This window comes from Temnothorax americanus, unplaced genomic scaffold (assembly GCF_048541705.1).
Source record: "Temnothorax americanus isolate GAGA-0224 unplaced genomic scaffold, ASM4854170v1 Scaffold3, whole genome shotgun sequence".
NCBI classification, from domain to species: Eukaryota; Metazoa; Arthropoda; class Insecta; order Hymenoptera; family Formicidae; genus Temnothorax; species Temnothorax americanus.
In genome coordinates, this window is record NW_027509442.1 from 3123439 (window position 1) to 3144226 (window position 20788).

At 37.0% G+C, this 20788-nt stretch overlaps 1 protein-coding gene across 5 annotated transcripts in view; it reads left to right on the top strand.

Moving 5' to 3' along the window:
* The window catches only part of Cysu (peroxidase homolog), a 138178-nt gene that overhangs the window by 103333 nt on the left and 14057 nt on the right, over positions 1 to 20788 (top strand). For 2 of the 5 annotated variants that reach the window (XM_077412097.1, XM_077412098.1), the window contains exons 2-6: positions 14675 to 14863; positions 19768 to 19847; positions 20072 to 20165; positions 20286 to 20477; positions 20564 to 20760. In XM_077412097.1, coding sequence (XP_077268223.1) covers positions 14685 to 14863; positions 19768 to 19847; positions 20072 to 20165; positions 20286 to 20477; positions 20564 to 20760 — 742 coding nt within the window. In that variant the 5' untranslated portion in view covers positions 14675 to 14684. Of the gene's footprint in view, positions 1 to 9013; positions 9469 to 14454; positions 14487 to 14674; positions 14864 to 19767; positions 19848 to 20071; positions 20166 to 20285; positions 20478 to 20563; positions 20761 to 20788 lie in introns of those variants that run through there. The other 3 variants (XM_077412100.1, XM_077412095.1, XM_077412099.1) reach the window with 3 other exon arrangements.

Sequence of the window (20788 nt, forward strand, 5' to 3'; positions counted from 1 at the left end):
ACAACTTTACGGTTACGCTAAAAATGATACCATAAAGTTTTCTTTGATGTATTATGTCATTCAGGGCATGCGTATGTCGTCAGTATTCGTTATAAATTGCGTCCTCTCAATGCCTGCGAATATCTATTTATATATTATTCAATTCAATTGAAGTCATCGTGAGAGAGAGAGAGTTTTGCAAAATGATATATACGCATCTCGGACGCGTGACGCTAGTTTATAAATGAGAAATATATCAACGACGTCAGTTTCTTGACGATTATCAGATCACATCAGATATCGATACTGAGATTAAAATATTTAGCGCCTGTCTTAAAACTTTCTCTTGTATCACGTATTAAAAGTAGAACTCGTATAATCTCTTATATCATATTATTACCTATTACATTCATGTTTACCTGAATTACAGCATTGAATATTCCAGGCGATCATATTGTAATGACCTAAACGCGCTAAATGTATGCAAATGCGGTGCTCGCTCGTGCATAAGATTCGTTCAGCTATACACGCACCTATGCGCGCACGAGCGCTATTTATTTGTGTAAGAACGTAGCTCTGTTATAATTAGAATATCCGTAGAGAGACTCGTGCTACGTATATACGAGTTTTTAATCATTTTTTATTAATACTTGAAACTATTAATGCCATCATATTAAAACCAATGTGCTAATTCGTTTTATATTTTATAGTCAAAATGAAAATAAGAAATTCGTGGAAGATGATATTTGAAAGTTTACTCTAAAAAGCACTTATACGGAATACATAATGCGTTTAAAAGATAATATCTATATTTATAAATTCATAATCATTTTTGTTTTTATATAAATTTCTATAATAAACTTATAAGGTGTTTATAAATTATTTTCTATTTAAAAAAAGAGCTTTGAGAAGCTTTATATATGCTTTATGAGAAACCTTATAAAATAGAATAACTTATTATAAAAATAGTTCTATAAAAGTGTATAAGAAGTAAACAACAAAGTATGTGTATTTTTTATCATCGGTTTTTCTTGTTTCTAGATAAACTTTTCTATTCAAGTTAATGAAGTGGTAAATTGACAAATATGTGTGTGTGTCTTTGAAATATAGAGATACGTTTTATTTTATTTTACCCCAACGACGAATGCAATAATATTTGAAAATCAAATTTCGATTAGCCTCAAGTGTGTGATATTTTGATATCGCTTTCAACAATCTGCCACTTCGATCATTGTGCACACTTGCGTTATATCATTGTCCCGGATTCAAGTGTTCTCACCGCCAAACATATTACCGTTCACGCAAACGTACGCAACGATAATGCGGACACCGGTCAAACCTGTTTAAAAAAAAATCTCAGGGGAGAATTTCCGGCGCCGCCTTGACTGGTACCAAGGATATATACATTTCGCCAGTAAGTTGGCCCCCTGTCGAAAGACGAATTACACGTGATTAAGTTCGACGGGCTTGGGAAAAAGATGACGCGATACACGATGGCCAAGCATGATATCTTGTAATGGGCTTAAGTAAAAATAAATATCCTCAAGCATAAACGAAAATATTGGAAAAATATTTTAAAATAATTTCTCTCATCGAGGAATAATTTGCTTCCATAAATCTCTCATTTTTTTATGGCAATATTTTTTTACGATAATAGTTATTACGATCGAGCAATAATTAAATTACTATAAAGTATCATGAAAATGTAATTTGACGTTATGTCACAAATAATGGCTACAAATATTTAATCTTCTTTTTTATATTTCGTAGTTAATTTGAAACTTATATATACAGAATCAAAATATTATACGTTTAAATATTTAGTCAAAGAACCAAATGCAGAGCAAAATATTTTTTTCTTCTTAAGAACCTCGTACAAATTGATGCGGTGCCTATTCGTTTTAACTAAACTCTCCAGATTGAAGACTTGTACTTTTCAAATAAACACTTTATATAATGCTTTGTTAGTTTATATTCGGTTATATACGTTTGCACTTTTTTATCTCCATAAAAATAACGAACTTCGTGCGTGCAGAAGACCATGCACATATATACATATAGTGAAACTTTCGACTCCCTCGTTTCGAATCAATTGATCAAATCAGCGAAATATGGCCTCAAGCGACAATAACATTATACTCAATGATGGATGATTTATCATTCGATCGTTTTCTGTGACGTGAACATCGTTTAAGGTAGTGCCATTTGTAACAGCCCTCTTTGTTGCACAAATTTTCTGCTTCGTTCTATTAGGCATTGTACGTTTGTATAAATAATCATTTCATTTCTCCCATCGCTTCATATAGTGAGTTTTTGCGAACGGATACGCTCAGATAATTATTGTAACAGAGTATAGTCAATGATCCGGATTCGAAATGTGGCGCAGATACTACAGTCCAATGGAACAATATCTCAATAATGAAAGGAAATTTTTTTTCATATCTTTCTATTCATTTACGATATCCTATTCGTATCGGTCGAGAAATCAATTCTTCAAGAAAGCACATTACCTAATAAATATCCAATATGTTGCATGTTTTTGTGTAAGCACATTCACATAAACATTTTTATTCCTGCTCCTTAATCGTTTGATTTAATTCTATAGATATCCAAAGAAATAGTTCCCTAATTGTTATAAATTGCAAAAATTTGTAGTGATTAATACTCTCATACATGTATGATTTTCTTCATCTATTATGATACTAGCAAGCACACACTTGATAATAGCAAGCACTTTTAAATTAAAGGTTTGATTAAATATATATATTCTTGTCATTTATGTTTCCGAAAATATGTAAAAAAATAAATATTTGTTACATGAAAAACCGCGAAGGAGTGGCCCGCAAAGAAACGTTCAATCAGGACCTGTTGCGTCATTGCATTAAAGCATTACAAGCTCAAACTGCTTTTTCGATGACATGAAGCAATGCAGCTTCAATGACGAAGACGTGAAGGTGCGATAACCCATTACGAAATGATGAGTGACGTCGGGTTCAACGAAGGCAAACCGCGTCTCATTCATGTGTCATCAGTATCAGTAACGATACCTTATTACCCACGTACGAAACCGTAAAAATGTCGGCCAGAAAATTGCCAATACCAGCCAGAAGAACGCCTGGCGTTCGTGCCGGGTATCTAAAGTTGCTGTAACACGACAGTGAAGTTGCATCGTGTGTTCGAAGCAATTTCGTTTCGCCTGTGAGGAATCACGAGTGGCGCTCCGCGATCAATGTAGAAATAAGCGCGATTATGTGCAACGAGATAGTAATAAAACATCCTATCCGTGATGTGTTACTTCGCACGATCTTCGAAGATTATTGTAATACCGATTTAACGTAATCGCATATCCGTTGTTCCCTCGCGAAACTGCGCGATATATATTTACATAGGCAAGCGTCGGTCTGGAAACAATATTAAACTATTATAATCGAGATTTATATTTGTATATGCGGGCATCACAAATTTAGCGAAAATTCAAAAATAAATCCGCCATTAAAAGTTTGCCTAGTTTGAAAAAAAAAGATTATATTTTTCATAATAGTTTTTCCTAATATTTATTATTAATTAATTTATATTAATTGTGTGAATTCGCGTACCAATAAACTCTTTTCTTACGAGCTTGGAGATATTTGAACTCGTGCAAAATAATGCGTGACACGAAATCTAAAATGTTAACTTTACAGTGATAGTTCTTCCCGCAATGACCTCGTGATATCTGAAACCGTTTGCCTGATGCTTTCCAACGGAACGGAGAAAGTATTTTCTTTTTGATTGCCCTCAGAGAAGATGGCAGTGACATTTCAAGCAAATTCAAGTGATACTACCGCAAATATTTTCTCCCTAAAGTTCTTACTATATGCAAGAAAAAAAAAATATATATAAGAAAACATATACATTATTATTTACGAAAACTATCGAAAGAATTTGTTTATCTGCCAACAAACTAAGTACGTCGCTTACCCGTTGATCTATTTCTTGAGAAATCTTCTTAGGAAAATATATCTCAATATTACATATAAGAGGTGTACATCACAATATATAATAATATAATTTAAAATATATACTTCTTATGTAATTAAATATATATATTATATACTTATACCAATTTTATTCATTACTCGTTAATTTTACTAACATTTTTTCCATTCGCTTTTTTTTAATGTAAAAATCCCTTAGATTGCGAAAATAAATAATTGTTTATATATGGTTTTTAATATAAATCAGAACACGGCGATTCATTACCGGCAAATTTTACTCTGCTACATTGTATACAGCTTCATATTATGTTTCACGAATTTCGAAATCAAAGAGATCGAAATCCAATATGACATCTGCAACGAAGAAAAGGCGAGGCCACCCGAAAACACCTCGTCACCCTGTGATCATGCAAATTCTCGCGCACGTCGGGTGTTTAATAAAGTGTAGCTTTCTGTCATTTAAAATTACCGACCACGCACGCACAACAACTCAATCGAAAATGCATACGTCAAGTGCTTGAATTTCTTTGATAATTATGATGATGCGGTCTCAATTTGTTTTCATTGTAATCATCAAAAAGGATAATACAGTAAGGAGGATAAGCTTCACTCTCAATTCAAAGATATGGGAAACAGAGCCATTGTAGAAGATGTGATACATTTTGAAGTCACTGATGTAACATGCGCGGATCGCACTAAATATCCCAATACATTTTTACTTAAATACTTCGTTGTAATTTGTAATATTTGGAATAACCAGATCACACGTAAAATAAAGTAAAGCATCGAATAAAATAAAAAAGACATTTGGTTTTGCGTTAAAATTAAGCAATTATTTTAATTTCAATTTGTACATTTGTATTTCGCTTTTCTTTAAATCGTGCACAGAAATCGAACTATATATACGTCTCTCGGATGTTGCGATCAAAATAGAATTTTTATATAATATATTTCTAAATAAATATGCGGGTTATATATTCTTGCGGAAGATATAGGCGACTTGCAATAAATTCATTTTCTTGTATCCTTGAACTGTGCGATTTTGTCACAGGCCTTTTTTACTCTATTTTCCACGGTTATTCGAGCACGGCCGGCGCGTTCGCCGGAGAATCTGACATTTTCGCCAGACCTCGGTGTATATCGACAAAAATGCCCAACGCGACCGCGACGTTACGTAAAAACAAGTCTGTCGAACTAAAGGCGGCACGTCAAACTTTACGTCTCGTTCCACATCCATACATTATTCGCGCGCGCGAGAGGAGTCAACGTACCGCGTAAATTCTCTCTCTCAAAAGGTGTCCGATCGGTCGCGGCTCTCGCTTATTAGCCGCGGGAACACAACGGTTGCGTCAACCGTTTAATTGTTCTCTTCATCCCGTTAAAGGAGCGTATAAATCTGCTTGTGGCGCGCTTGTAAAATTTCGTCGCGTGAGCGCAAACATGCATATTCATATTAGGTATATATGTCCGTTTTTCTATCTACGGCCTCTCAACCTAGCGGTTAGAACGTGGCAATTACGGATTAGTTTTTTCCACAGCGATCCGGATAATCACACGCGAAGTACATATTTATTTGAACGGCTTGAATTGAATAATCGTGAAACTGGCACGCGACGTCTATTTATACGTGTAGGATAATAGGAAAATTATCATGTGCGAAAGACAGGAAATTATAAAAAATCAGAAGAGAGAGATTTCATGAGACTTACGACAGTCCTTCTTTCAATTAAAGATGTTGACAGAGAGAATTGAGTAATAATATTGAAAATTAAAAACTTTTGGTACGTAGAGTTGCAATTGCAATTAGATTAAGCAGTTTTAACTTTTTTTCAGAGCATCGTTTTCTAAGAGATATTCACTGCGGGATATATTCGATCGAGCTCTTGTTTATTAGGGCTTATTTATTGGCATTTATTTGCGCGTATATGTGCAATCGACAGGACACTAGTTAACGTTCTGGTTGAATTATTTATTCGCGAGGTCGCAGAAACGAGATATTAAACGATCGGGAAAGGAAAACTGGAGCTACCCGCTCAATTTTCTCATGCACCATTAAGACAATTCAATTCTTATCGATTCAAGACTCAATTATATACGATTGGGCCCTTGTACACTGTACAATTTATCGTGGAAGCTTAATTGACCAGTTTTGCACTACGGTATGGGATGTCCATTTTAAAATGGATCTTTTCACTTCGCTTATTATGCTATTACTAAACCAAGTGAACGACAGGAGAATAAATTTAATCGTAATTTATCGCAATCCGGAAACGCAGTTATTTTTTTTTAACTTGTTCGCAGTTTCAAATAGAAGACGGATTTCGTAATACACGCTAGAAAATATCATAAATTGATCATCTCATGTATTAATTTTATTATTTTTTTTCACAATGAAGGATATACTTATAGCCGCATACATATACGAAGTCTCTTCATTATGAAGATAGATATGTCGCCCCGAGCGATACGTTCTAAACATCTCTCTTTCGTAAGTACTATCGTCCCGGAATGTGCTCCATATACTATGGCAAAACTTTCAGATTGAAAAGGAAAGTGAAAGGCTGATAAAAAACAGATCGATTATATTTTGAATTTATAGGCATTTTGTAAAATGTAACATAAAGAAATAATAATAAATGATAAATTTTCCGAATAATTTTACGTGCGTTATTTATATTATTTAATGTTAAATTCAAGTACTCCTCAATTTTAAATGTCCTACAATTTCTGTTTTGCTATATGCTATAATATGACTTGCTAATCTAAATAATTCAGAGAAAGATAGCAAAACAATTAAACAATTATATATAGTCGCTTAAAAACATCATAAAACATTGTTTTTAATATAAAAATAAACAAAGTCATATTTTAATAATAATACTAGACATCACAGACGCGCGCTTCGCGCGCGCTATTTAGCTTTAATATTACACACAACTGTCAAAATATGCTATGACAGCCGCTCACGAAGTTAGCGCAGCAGCAGAATCAATCAGCATCGCGGAAAAGAGCCAACAAAGCAATTCGAGACTTTCGAGAAGACTTCGAGAGATGCGAGTATCGTTTTAACATGCCTTTTTTTAGAAAGGATTTTTGATTATGAGCAATTGTTTGTATACTTGTAATCAACATTTCTAAATAAATATATTTTGTAGCATCTGATTGATTAGATTCTTCTTTCAATATTCATCGGCAATGAAAACGCAAAGCGTACAATTAAACAACTGCGAATGACGTAAATTCGTCTGCCATCTCATTTATTGCAATATCACGATTTCTTGCGGTATTTTAATTCTCTCCATCACAGTCCGAAAAAAGTCGATTAACCATCGCAGAACAAAGCTGATTTCACGGCCAGGCGAAATACACAATGCGCTTTCTCAACCGTATTGCGTTATTATACCGTGCTGGCCACAAGCTGACAACCGAACATTATTAACCAAATGATCACGTCTGAAATTATCAAAAGAAATGAAGCAGTATGGAAGCTAATTATCACGTGATGCCATGTAAACGAAATCTCGCAAATTACCGATCTTTTGCTCAGGCTCCTGACACGTATACATAAATCAATTATGCAATCAATTATAGTATAGTAAAAGATTATATCTAGTATGACTTTCATAATTTATATAATAAGACTGCGGATAACTTGCATAACAAGTGTAAAGTCTGGTTGAACGTCAAGATTATATATTGCGTATCTTCGTTTATAATTTTACTACTGTAAAAGGAATATATTACCAGAGAATTTTCAATAATGAAAAGGACAGACTAACTAAGATCGAAACCAACAGACCCGGATGATCGGACTGTAATGTCTCCTTTGTCAGGCAAAAGAGAAGCTGGGAGGCCAGTGGGTGGTTGCCAACAATGCAAGTTAATGATGAGACATCTCTTACCAAGTAGAACAAACGAACTTCTGACAACGAACAAGAAAACGCTAAGGATCGAGATCATGATTTTAACAAGCTATCTAGCCCATTTATATAGGACTCATTTATATAATTTGAAGTTAACTGAACAAAGAAAATGCCTGTTATGCGGGGAGGAAAAAGACAGCGTACATATTTCATGTCGCTGTTCAACACTAGCTTGCAAAAGATATAAATCCCCGGACCAAATATTTCTTGAACTCAGAGAACTGAGGGTGAATAGACTGTTAAGCCAGGCGTGAATGACAGTAGCCTATGACCTCAAGAAACCAGCGGGTGTTACAAGAAAACAAATCTAATCTATGTGACGTTAGGGGCTGTTACAAGCCCCACCGTCATTTTATTTAAAGGCACTTAATGTGCCACAAAGAATGCTGCAATCCGCATTCATGTAAGCTGAAGTGTTTCGAACTACTTCGCCCGAAAGTTACGCAAGCTGATTTGTATGCAAATGAAGTAAAGGATGATAGCAACGGACGAACTATAATTCGCACGTTTAAGCCCGAAGAGAACTATATTGTCGAATACTTCAAAAACAGGATAATAATCTCGTAACATTTTTTTTTTCGAATAATGGAGTTTATGAGGCTTATTTTTCGCAAGCTCGCGCGCTACCCCACAATTAGCGATTCTCTGCAAGATCTTCGAGCGACGTCGTATATGTAGCTGGAACGATCCTGCGTCCACGGCGTCGTCGGTTCTCCTCGAAAGTGTAATCGAAAGGTAACGAAGAAAGAAATCATTCATTGTCGGACACAGCGAGCGGGACTTTCGGCGGCGCGTATTTCGGAGACCGGCGGGACACAATCGATGTCTCGAATCGAGGGCAGCAGCCGTTGCGGCTCGTTTAGAGAAAGGAAAGTAAGACATGGACGGGAGCTACACCTCCTCCGCCACCTCCTTCTTCATCACGTCCGCCGCTAACTCCTCGTGGTTCCTTCTCGCTCACCTGGCGGGTACATAACGTAAGATAAAATAACTTTCCTCCACCTCTCTCGTCTCCTCTCAACTCTCCCTCCCCGGCTTCTTCTCCCTTCTCGTTTCCTTTCTACGAGTCAGCACCGCGCTTTTAGGGAGCTTTCCACCACCCGGACGGTGCACACTCTGCGCTTTCATAAAGAACTATGCGGCAGGAAGGCAGGACACGATCGCGAGTACCACATTAAGGTAGTCGATCAGTGCGAGTCGTTCTAAAAGCAACCACCCAGGAGCAAGATCGCGCCGGTGGTGATCGACCGCAAGCTGGATTATATCCGGCAAGTAGAGAAGTGGCTGGTCGTTGCACGAACACGATTCGACAGACGGTCGAAGAGCAGGCACGTGCGGTGGTGATTACTTTGATCTCTCGAACGCGCGCAAAGGCATTCGTCGACGGAAACATTGCCGGTATCGTTCTTCGACTGCTCGTCGTTTGATTTCCATTCTCCAACATCGCGTGTCGCGTGTGTCGAAAGAGTGCATCGGGGATCGTGCAAATTGACAATTACCACCCTCGACGACAACCTTGTCGTCGCTCGATCCTCGATCGCCGTGATTCATTAACAACGTGGAGCGCGTGGTGGAAGAATGCACAACGGGTGAGTGCGACGAAATCACGAATCGAGGAATTTTGCGGAGGAATTCTAAGCGATCGACGCGTATCACGCGCGCCAAGAAGTTGTTGTCAAGATAGGACAGAAAATATTTTTATGTACATTTTTCGTGATTTCACAATAGGAAAAAGATTGCAGATGACAATTTATCGGTTCTTAGTAATAACAAGTTATAATTAAAATTAATTAGAATCTGAAAAGACCATCCATTTGTCGAATATTTCAGCACACATTTGATATTGTTAATAAAAATTGATTTGTGTTAAAAATTGTAGGCACAGATAGCGGATCTCGTATTGCGAGAAAGCAGAAAGGAAAGATCAATTTACTTTTTAAAGTTTTACTATCTACGTTTGGTCATAAATGACACGAGAGGGGGGTACACAATATACTGTTATACTTCATATAAAACGCAACACATAATATATTAGTTTCCTGTATCGAATGAAAATTATAAAATACCTTTCACGTGTATATCTACATTTAATTTCACATGTGTATAATAATCACATGTGTTTTACTTTACTGTTTTTGAAACAAGTGGGTCAAGGATATGAAAGTTACACTGTCGAAGTTAAGCGTGACTAATTTTTCTCAATTTTTTCTTTTGTATTTACATGCTATAAACCGATACTGTTAGACAATACTAAAATATACATACTTTTAATCCCAATAGAAATGAGCTTTTCTTCAACTCTATTTTAGATAGAGATCAAAAGTTAAAAGAATATTAAATGTCTCACATATTTTTATATGTGTATATATAATAAATTTTTTAATTATCTCAAGATTGTATCTTTACTCTTACCAAAATTAAAACGTTCGCGGCGCTTGCATAAATTGATAGATCATTGCTATCGTTGCTTATCAGATTTCCCAATCTCTCGCGAACTTCTTGAACGTGAGAAAGAAAAGTTTGAGGCTTCTTGAGAAAGACGAATAGCTCGGAAAAATAGTTGCGAGTAATTATGAGAACCGGAGCGTACAAATGGGGGCGATGTCTTGTAGGAAATGCACGTGACTCTTTTCGTGTCTATACATCATCAACGCGCGGGCACAGTGCCGGGTGCAAGTGCTGCGAAAGGTGAAAGGAGAATCCCGCGCAAGACGCACCGAGAAAGCAATCGGTGCTTTATTTCGGTCCATTTCGATTAATCCGGGAGATTTTGTTTCAGAAGTCATGATTTTACACGATTTATTCTTTAAAGAAAACGCGTTGTCACGCTCGAGATGACAAATGAGCGATCAGATGGAGCTTAGCGCGCGACGAAATATAAAGATCTGCAGACAAATGCCCCCCGTAATCTAGACTCGTCCTTCTGCAAGCATCGCGTTACTTTTACCCACTTTCGAATCCTTTCACCGAGCTAGTAAATCATTCGAGTTTTTAATTGTCAAATAGGATACGCGTTTATACGTATGTAAGGATTTGCAAACTCTTGAGAAACGGTCGATCACTGTCCGCCTACTTAATGGCAATTATTGTATCTAACCGTGATACAAGCCGCGGCAACGATGACGTAGTCGGCGCAACGATGATAGTCGATTTGCGCATAACGAAAGCTTTCATTATAATCTTCCGATACGCTGTTTGGGATAATTCCCACTTTGTTAACTTAGCCAATAACGCACCGTTGGATTCTTTAGTAATCAACACGCTATTGCTTATCATCATCAGAAATTTCATATTCATTCTTGCATTGTATCATGAACATACAAAATTCATATCTTATGCAATTTATAAATATTCAATCAAGCAAATATTCAATGCAAGAATAAATATTCAATCATTTCTACAATAATTTAATTTAAATTCATTTGTAATATGTTTATACTCAGATAATTACAGTCTTATATTCCAACTAACGATTGGAAACTGGAATATTGCTATGTATATAGAATAGAAGTAATAATGCCATGGCTTCATAATATTCATAAACTGATTTAAAAGTATATTAAGTTCAACAGTCGTGATGTATATAATTTTCTCAGGTCCATGTGAGACATATATAGGTTAAATTTAATTGCAATCCGTTTGTCATAAAAGAAATCATTAATATGTCTTTGTTTGTAAAATAAAAGTCATTTGCAATGTAAATGCTACATGCAATGTAATAAAACGTAATAAAATGTGTTGCATATAGTTCATTTTTTAAACATATATATGATATAGATGTAACATCTTTAGATGAACACCTCTATTCTATCAACGAGTAAAGAATATTACGCAACAACAGGGAACAATTCTCTTGCGATATTTTGTGGCTAATTTTTTAACGAATTTTCACTTTTCGTACGCTTCCTGACCACTGTTTCGCACGCTCTCCGATTGAATTTCACGCGATTACGTACGCGGAATATCAATCTGATGTCATGTAATTCATCCGGGTAAGATTGACGTTTCCGCAAGAAGACAATCAACAATAAATTGACATGCTACTTAGTTAATGAACCATGATCCATTCAATGATCACGAAAAACAAATTTCTCCAATCTTCTGATATATTTCACAAGATATTTATTTAATACCGTGAAAAGAGCAAATCGTTAATTTGCATTAAATATATCTTTTTATAAAATATAAACGTGGCTACGTAAAGCACTCATGCATTTTTTCTCTTCTTTTTTTTTTAGAAAATAATCATCAGAATGACAAATATGTGTATTATGCGTAAATTAAGACTTTAGAATTAAATATTAACTCTATATTCAATTAAAACAGAAATTGGAATAATATATATATTATGTTTTAAAACATTGTGAGAGCAAATAGACAGATAAACACAGGAACTATCTTCATTCGTATAAATTATAAATCATTATAAATTATAGCAAACATGGAAAATGATTTCTACTATAAATGCAAGCTACATTAAATAAAGAACGCATGTCGACAAATTATCAGTCAATTACAAGTCACCAAAGTGCAAGTAATTTCCATTAAAGGCGATTGATTAATCGTTATAGTCTAAGGTTACCGAATATGTAAGAACCGGTTTATCGGGTTGCGTTGCATCCGTGAGTCGCATGCGAGATGCTCGAAATGATCAGAAAACTAAGAAAACAGAAGAGAATCCAAATAGCTTTAAATCGATCGAGTCTTATCTAATCATTATGTGAAACGACGAGAGGTACTTTCATCGTCGGCAAACTATAACACAAGGCGAGTGCGAATACCTGTCAGCCATTTCCAACGTAGCAATTTGTACGGCAACGTAATGTAATTTCATGACAAGCGTTAGTGAATGAAGCATGGATGTACGGCAATAATTAATCTTAAAATAGATGTTTTGCTAAAGAGTTCAAGGTGGTGGAAGCCCTATGCCAACTATGCCTATTCCATATACATTCGTTCCTTTTGACGTAATTTCGTTATTACGTTAAAATATAATTTCCGTAGATAATACGTCTTAGGCTCGGTAGCATCAACGTCGCATAACATTTAACCGCAGCTTAACTCACTCTTCATCTCTTTCCAATTGTCCCCTTAGAGACGAAGCTACGGTTAAATGTTATGCGACGTTGGTGAAACCGGGTCTTAGGGGAAAGCAAACGTAGATAATCAACAAGTAACACATTTAAGGTTTGAATTTAAATATGTATTATAAAAAACTCATTGAACAATAAAATTAGCGGGGAAAAAATTTTCCCTCCTTATTATGAAATTCAAAAGTAAGATCCGTCATATCAGCCAGTAAGAATACGGCACGCACGAAATGTATTCGTTGCCGCACAATTTTGCATGTATGTCAATTGCACGTTTACATATGCAAATGTGTCGCGAAACGTGAGAATACAAAATGTAAGACTGGCTTTCCACGGATGGACTGGAGGCGTTCGCGACACGTCTCTTATGCTAAAAGAATGGACAGCGCCGCGATTACGGAAGAACTTCGACTTTTGTATATCTCGGTTTCTCCGCTCCGCTCGAGAATGCACTGAATGCATTATGCTTTAAACGCACACGGTTGTAACAGATATGATCAAGCTATTAAGCAAAAAAATGTTCACAGAATAATTTTGCCGAAAAAGATGCAATTTTGCACTGTTGTTATTTATAACTTTCACTGAGCTGACAATTTTGTAGAAATCTTTTCAATACACTGTCCCTATGTCTGACAAAGAGCCACTAAAAAGTTCACGTCCAATTTTATTATTTTGTTACGTTATTATGTTTAAATTTGTATTAAAATATATACATTTATATATTTAATAATATACATTTTTATATCGAATTTTGAAATATATTTCTATACAACTAGTTGAAATGTTTTCATAAAATGGAAAGTTAAAACAATATTTTTAATAGCGCATAACGTATTATACAGCTGCTACGTGTTGAAAACATACCCCATTGTGTTAGATATATTTTACAATATCATATTCTCTTTATCAATTCCACCCTGGCTCAAGGCAATCCAGTCGGCTAAACTCAAATAGTTGCGTTAATCTGGTATTCAATAATCCTTCCAGTGGATATCGAAGCGAATGCTCTAATTACTGGCTCGGTATAATACTGATATTCAGATTATTATTATTATATAAGCACAAAATTTAAAAATGTGATTATATATATTGGCAAGAATGGCAAAGATAATATCTTATCAAAAATATTTTTACTAGTATTCGTTTTTTTATCCATGTTTCTGATTTGTCTAACAATAAAGAAGTATAATATAAGCTTTCATCGTCCAGTACTATACATTTTTTTATTTTTTTAAAATATATATGAAAAATATATATACGTAACTGCGTGTATATATACACTATATGTAATAGATTCCGCGTATATAACATGAACATTTACTCCGCAGGAGACATGCGGAAACTGTCGGAGCTAAAGACGTGATTAATCGATTCAATTAACGTTTTGAATTTAATGACACAATATATACGACAACGTTTGCTAACTTTACGTTAGTTGCTCATATTCATTATCATAAAACTTTTATGATAAAGCGTTATGCGGAATGGAAAAGGGAACATTTTGGATTAATTAAAAAGTATTTTTTGTTACTTAATATATAATAATTTTTCGTTCAGGAATAAATCTCCAATCAATCAGATTTGTAATAATCCATGCAAATCTTGCGCGACCGTGATTTAAGGCAAGCAGCCGAGCAGCCTTTTATATTCACATGCGTCATGATACTCTTTGAGAGAGATAATCGTTTATGCTGGAATGTTGCAGATTCGCGATAATGCGGACGCGATCCGCGATAATCGGATTGCTGCTGCTGTTGGTAACGGCGCACTGTAACGGACTACAGTATCAGCCTCTCGACTCTTATGCAAACGGAGAGGAGTGCGCCTTGATCCTGGACGCCCGTGGAAGAACCAGCGTTTACGACTACACCTATAATTTACTTCGCGGATCGTTGTAAGTGCCTACATTAAGACCGAAATACGGGTCCGCGCGACGATAGCGATCTTAATTTAGCGAAAGCCAACGCGAACCCAAGAACTGAAGTTGTTCCTTTCAAATGACTGATACAAACTTGCGCAAGTAAAATCATTGCCTGTGAATTTTCTCATCCCAAGTATAGACTAATTTTTATGTTAATAGCCACATCGACGGAATATCTTATAGATATTAGTTTTGCTTCTCACGCAAAGAATTAATTTGGGTTTCTTAATTAATTATTTTAATTAAATTATGTATCAGATAATATACAAGAAATACGACGTAATATTTTATATAATTAACAAAATTAGTAATGTATTTATGAATTTTTTATCGGGATTGAGCATGAATACAAAATAAGAAAATATTCTTGCACACATTAGTACTCGTAATAGATCTACGTTGTTAGATTTTGTGCACTTTTTGGATTTCAAAGTCCTTATACTATCTGCAATAAAGATAGAAAAGATGGGAGTATTATATCGATAATATATCAAGTTTCTTTAACATTTTCTTTTAACTTTAAACACACTGTGTAAATAATTGAAAATTATTATCATAGATTATTCTATAAAATTACGATTACTTAAATTATTTCAATTAATGTTATCTCAGCGAAAAAAATTATTTTTATGCAATTACTCAAAACTTAATACTCAAAAATTAATTTTCATCAAATTATACTGAACTTATGCTAATCCTTTAAAAATCTCCTGTTTTCTTTAGGGTATTTAATGTTTGTCGTTAACAAGAAATGTAATTGAAGATAGTTGTATCAAGTCATCTGTAGCGAGTATTTACAATCATAAATTTTCTATCAGTATAAGCTTAATTATTACCCAAGATTATCCGCGATTATTGGTCACCAATTATCGCTCAAGCAAAATGCTGTCTTTTATCACGCTGCCGATTATGAGAGCATAAAAGCAGATAAAAATTATGTTTTATCAGATAGAACGTCTATTGTATAGGACAAATTGTAATGTCTAGGAAATGCACGATTATAAATCGCATTTGATAACTGCATGGAAGTGCAATACGTTTACATAACAAAGTGAGTCCTCGGCATTCTAGAAAATTAGAGAAAGCGGGAACTTTGGCCGCGCGGCCAGGACTTTCACTATCATCCTGTTCCCGCAGGATCAGCGGATTTTAATGCGACCTTACCGGTTCCACTGTGTGACCGCGCGTACATTCTACTGCGAAAAATGTATTCGACGTCGACTGTTCCGCATGTCTACGTAAGATAATTCTATACAGATTATATTGCTTTAGCGACGATCGTAAAATTCGAACGTTTTCTATCGAGCTTTTAAAAGCGACTATTGCCGGCCGGTATCGGCATTTACGGTATTGAGCCGTAAACGCGTCATGCAACGAGAGTGACCGTTACGTATCGCATTGCTGTTTCATTCATCGCCTCGTGTAGAGAATCGTATTTACCGTACGGAGAGCCGCGGTAATAATCCCCGCGTTCAGGCGCGTAACCATGCTGAAACCCGTGATTAACTGCCGTTCTTCACGTCAAGCAACCGACGAGATGGTGGCGTTTATCGTTCGAGTGCCTTCGTAAAGTGTCCTTAAGAATCGAATTCAGCTGGGCGGCCGAGATGTTGGAGAAACGCGATTACGAAGGCGGTTGCGGTTGCAAATTGTTTATAGGATAGGAAATTGAAGAAAGAGGAGGAGTTTTTGAATGGCATTCGGGGGCCGAAACTGAGGTCGAGTTAACTCGTCTCATTGCACGCTCTCGTTAATGTACGACAAAAGAACATACCGCTGCTGCAGGGCCGCGCAGGTATACTATATGGTAAAAAAGCTGCGCAACGACAATTAACATAACGATAACGATACTGCATGACGATCGAGTTACAGAATCGCGCCACTGCGGTCCTATTCTGTAACTCTTAACGTTGCACAGCTTTTTTACTATATATAATATCTGCGCAACGCAAATACAACGATAAAGAAACTGTCATTAAGAATTACAGAATTAGCCCTCTGGTCTCTTACCGCTGGTAATTAATCGTAAGTAATTGCGATTTTTGAAAAAGAGTTACGAGATCTGTCTGAAATGTGTCAGTACTTATATTCCAAATCACAAACTGCGGCACGGACTTATAAGCTAGTATGCACGGGAATCTTACCGCTGCTAATTGAGCCTTTTGAGGCGCGCCGCTAATGAAATATATACAAGGCGACCGCGTTGCGATAATATCGCTTTAAATGCTTGGATTGCCGAAGATTATGGTAGCCGAAACGGCCTCGCTTGAGCGCTAGGAGAGAAACTAATTGGAATTACGCCGAGTATATATTATCGCCGTCCTTAATTCCACGCGGAATATTATCGACAACCACGATTGCTTCAACAATACAACGACACGTATCGCGTTATCTCGTCATAATTGCGTCGTTAAAAACTTAACCCTCAGGGTACGGACTATAAAAAAGTTACGTTCCGTACGGACATGGGTTAGCCTAACCCGGCGACTTTGATTGACTGTATATCGGGCTGTAATTTGTCAATTGAAACAATTTTTTTTGGATCGAAATTTTTCTCAAAAATACAATGGCGTTGATAGATTTATTACATTATTAAGAATATAATTCTTTGTCTCTTTGGTAATTTCTTGTAGCTTAAAAGGACTTTAAAAAACTTTTACAGATTTATTGTTCTCTTAAATCACTTGTGGCAAAATTGACATTAATAATCTCATGTGTAACAAATGTAAATCTCCCGCATCTTTATTTACGTAGTTCGCATAAGTGCAGTTTATATAGTGCTAAACGCTTCTTATTAAGGCTATTGTTTTTTTTTGTTAACAAAAAAATTGAAACCAATTAAATAAAATTTTCATTATTATTTGTTTCTTTGAACAATTAATTCTAATTTTAATCAGTCAAAATACTTAAAGTAATGTGCTATACGATTTTAATAGAAAAAAATAGCTCAATTTTAATTTATCGTAATAAAAATTTAATAAAAACCTCATACAACTCGTAGTAACCGTCACGTAATTTATCACGATCTAAAGCTCATTTTACACAATTTATTTGTTTCGAATTTCAGAATGAAATTCTATTAATAATTTGACATATATGCGTATTTCGACATATTCTGATCTTTTAAATGTTTTCTATATTGCACGGCACATAAAATTATATATACATTAAAATTCAATTCTGAGTTTTGACACAAATATTTGTCTATATTTAGCGAGCTTAATAGCCAGACAGTTATCCAGTAATCGAGAGTAAACATAGTCAGGCGAGTCGCGTGATCCGCACCGACCGTTTAGGTAGCCGGCGTGGCGTCGTAACGCCGCCCGGTTAGCGATGTCACGCAGCTACTACTTTAAGGTGGAAACACTCGTGGAATGTCAAGCAGGTGCCCGGGGACACGACATAACGAGACGTCGAGTACGCAATTACACCGCGTCCCGCGAAACGACACGGCCGATCTGGAGGTCGAAATAGCGCGTGCTGTCGGCTGCGAAAGTGCGATTATTGACAATGTTTCGAAAGGATCATTCGCGAAGTGAGAAAACAGGAACAGATACAATGTGCGAAAATAATGCCTCGCCGATCGATATCCGTCGAAACAGAGACGGCATACGAAGCACGAAATGATCGTAGCGGTATAATGAGGCAAGCTATTTTCGAGCACTGGTGGATACTTGGCGTGCCGCGACCGCGGCGCGTAATTATTAAATGTGGCATATTAAAGTACGAATGCCGTGAGCTGAAATGTAATTTATGTGTATCAGAAAAAAAGGCTCTCGGGCTGGCGCAATCCACATTTATCACCGGGCGACGGGGAACGGGGCTGTGTAGCCGTCGCTCCGACCAGTTATGGTAAGTGCGTCGATGCACGACACCATTATAGAATGCTCTCGTTATTATTACGTCGCGGTTGCGGCGCACGAACGTTCGACTGCAATTAGACGCGAGAAGCTGCCTCTCTTGCGCCTTCTCGATTTTGCGCCTCAAGTACTTGACAATTAGTGATTCGTACTGCTCGGATCAGATTTTTAGATAGACAGCTACTCCAGTAAACTCGAGCGGTTTCACGAGAGTCAGTGTCTTAATATTAAATAAGTTGAGATCCTGTTATGCTAAATATTATGTTCGGTGAACGTTAACGTAAACGTTAATTATACATCGATTTCGAAAATACCGAGTTCACAAAAAATGTACGTATAGATAATAAATAAAAAAAAGATAATATTCTTAAAATATCAAAGCAACATATTTATCTTGCGATCGTTTAATGCAAGCTTAATTTCTTTATATTTAATGTCTCATCTCTCTCTCTCTCAAGATACACGTAAAATTCCAAGATAAGATTTATGTTAACTTTAAAGAATAAGCGAATAAGCAAAAATTGATGAAAAAATAAACAAATAATAGGTGATGGTTTTAATCTGCGAATATATATTACTTAGGCGATTGACACGGTCGAAATAAAGAAAAAAGAATTAAAAGCGGAAGCTGCGTAGACAAAAGTCCAATGTCGACGTAGAGAAACGCGCAGAATTGCTGGCTCAACCTTCGACGCAGCCACGGGCAGCGCGTCAATGCCAGTGTATTTCACGGCGGAAACAGGATATGAAAGTCAATTCTCTCGCATTCATTATAGGAGAGCACGTCTAAGACAGTTTCGGATTACCTTGATACGTACGCGTGATCTGCACAAGCGAATTCATGCACGTCTCACGCACGGCTCTCTCGAGTCGGCTTCTCATGAAAGTATATAGGCTGCAACGTTGGGTAATTAAGACGATGGGGTACAGAGGGAGAGAGGGGGGACTGTAAATAATATCCGCACTCGAAGATCGAGCATATGTCAACTTTCATCCTCATTTTTTCGTTATCCGTAGCCCTACCGCAGGTGGGACCGAAACCTGCATCACGTACGACGCCGTAAATCATGCTTACGTCGAGGCGAGGAAGCGCATTAGTGAGTATATTAAATTTCATTGCGGCAATTAATTGCGCGATGTCCATATAACTTATCGTCGACAATGATCAATACGATGCCGAGTGCGTCGTTCGCGAAATGCGTAACGACGGTCATATAAAACCCATAACGGACGATTCGTCGAGTATACGCGCGTAATCGCTATTTATTTTGTCGCGCGGCTTTCTCGCGGCGTTCCGTCGCTCACACGTAATCGTCCGTAGATGTCGCGAGCCCAAAGTCGGAGATGTGGCGTCCGGAGGACCTGGCGACGGTCGGCGAGCTGCTTCTCGACATCACCACGAATCTCGCGCAAACGTAAGTTCTCCCTGTCACAAGCCCGCGTGCGATCTTTCTCTTTCTTCCCGAACGAACTTTCCCCCCTTGGGATCCGCGATCGCGTTTCCTCGATTTTACTTTCTAATCATCGGCGCCCAGATACGGACTGACCTACGAGGAGATCCAGAGGAGTCTGCCGTTGATCGACACTTCGAAGACGCTGATCCGCGAGGTTTGTCCCGCATTTCTCAGCAACGTACAATGCAGAGCGGGCAAATATCGACGGTACGATGGCCTCTGCACGAATTTGCAGAATCCAACTTGGGGAGCCACTCTGTCGCCTTTCGCAAGGTAACCGTGATTTTCCCGCTTCTCGGATATTTCTGTTTTTCAGTACGAAATACGCTACGCGAGTACTTATTTTTTACTCTTTGCAGATTGATGAGCCCTCAATTCGCGGACGGCCTGTCGGCGCCAAGGATATCCATAACGGGTCACGATCTACCGCTGTCCCGAGTCGTGTCACGCACTATGCACCCGGACGAAGGTTACCACGATCACGCCGGCACAGTTATGGTGATCGCGTGGGGACAATTCATGGACCACGATTATACTTTGACCGCCACGCCTCTAGGTATATTACATTCTAGAGCGTGATTTTC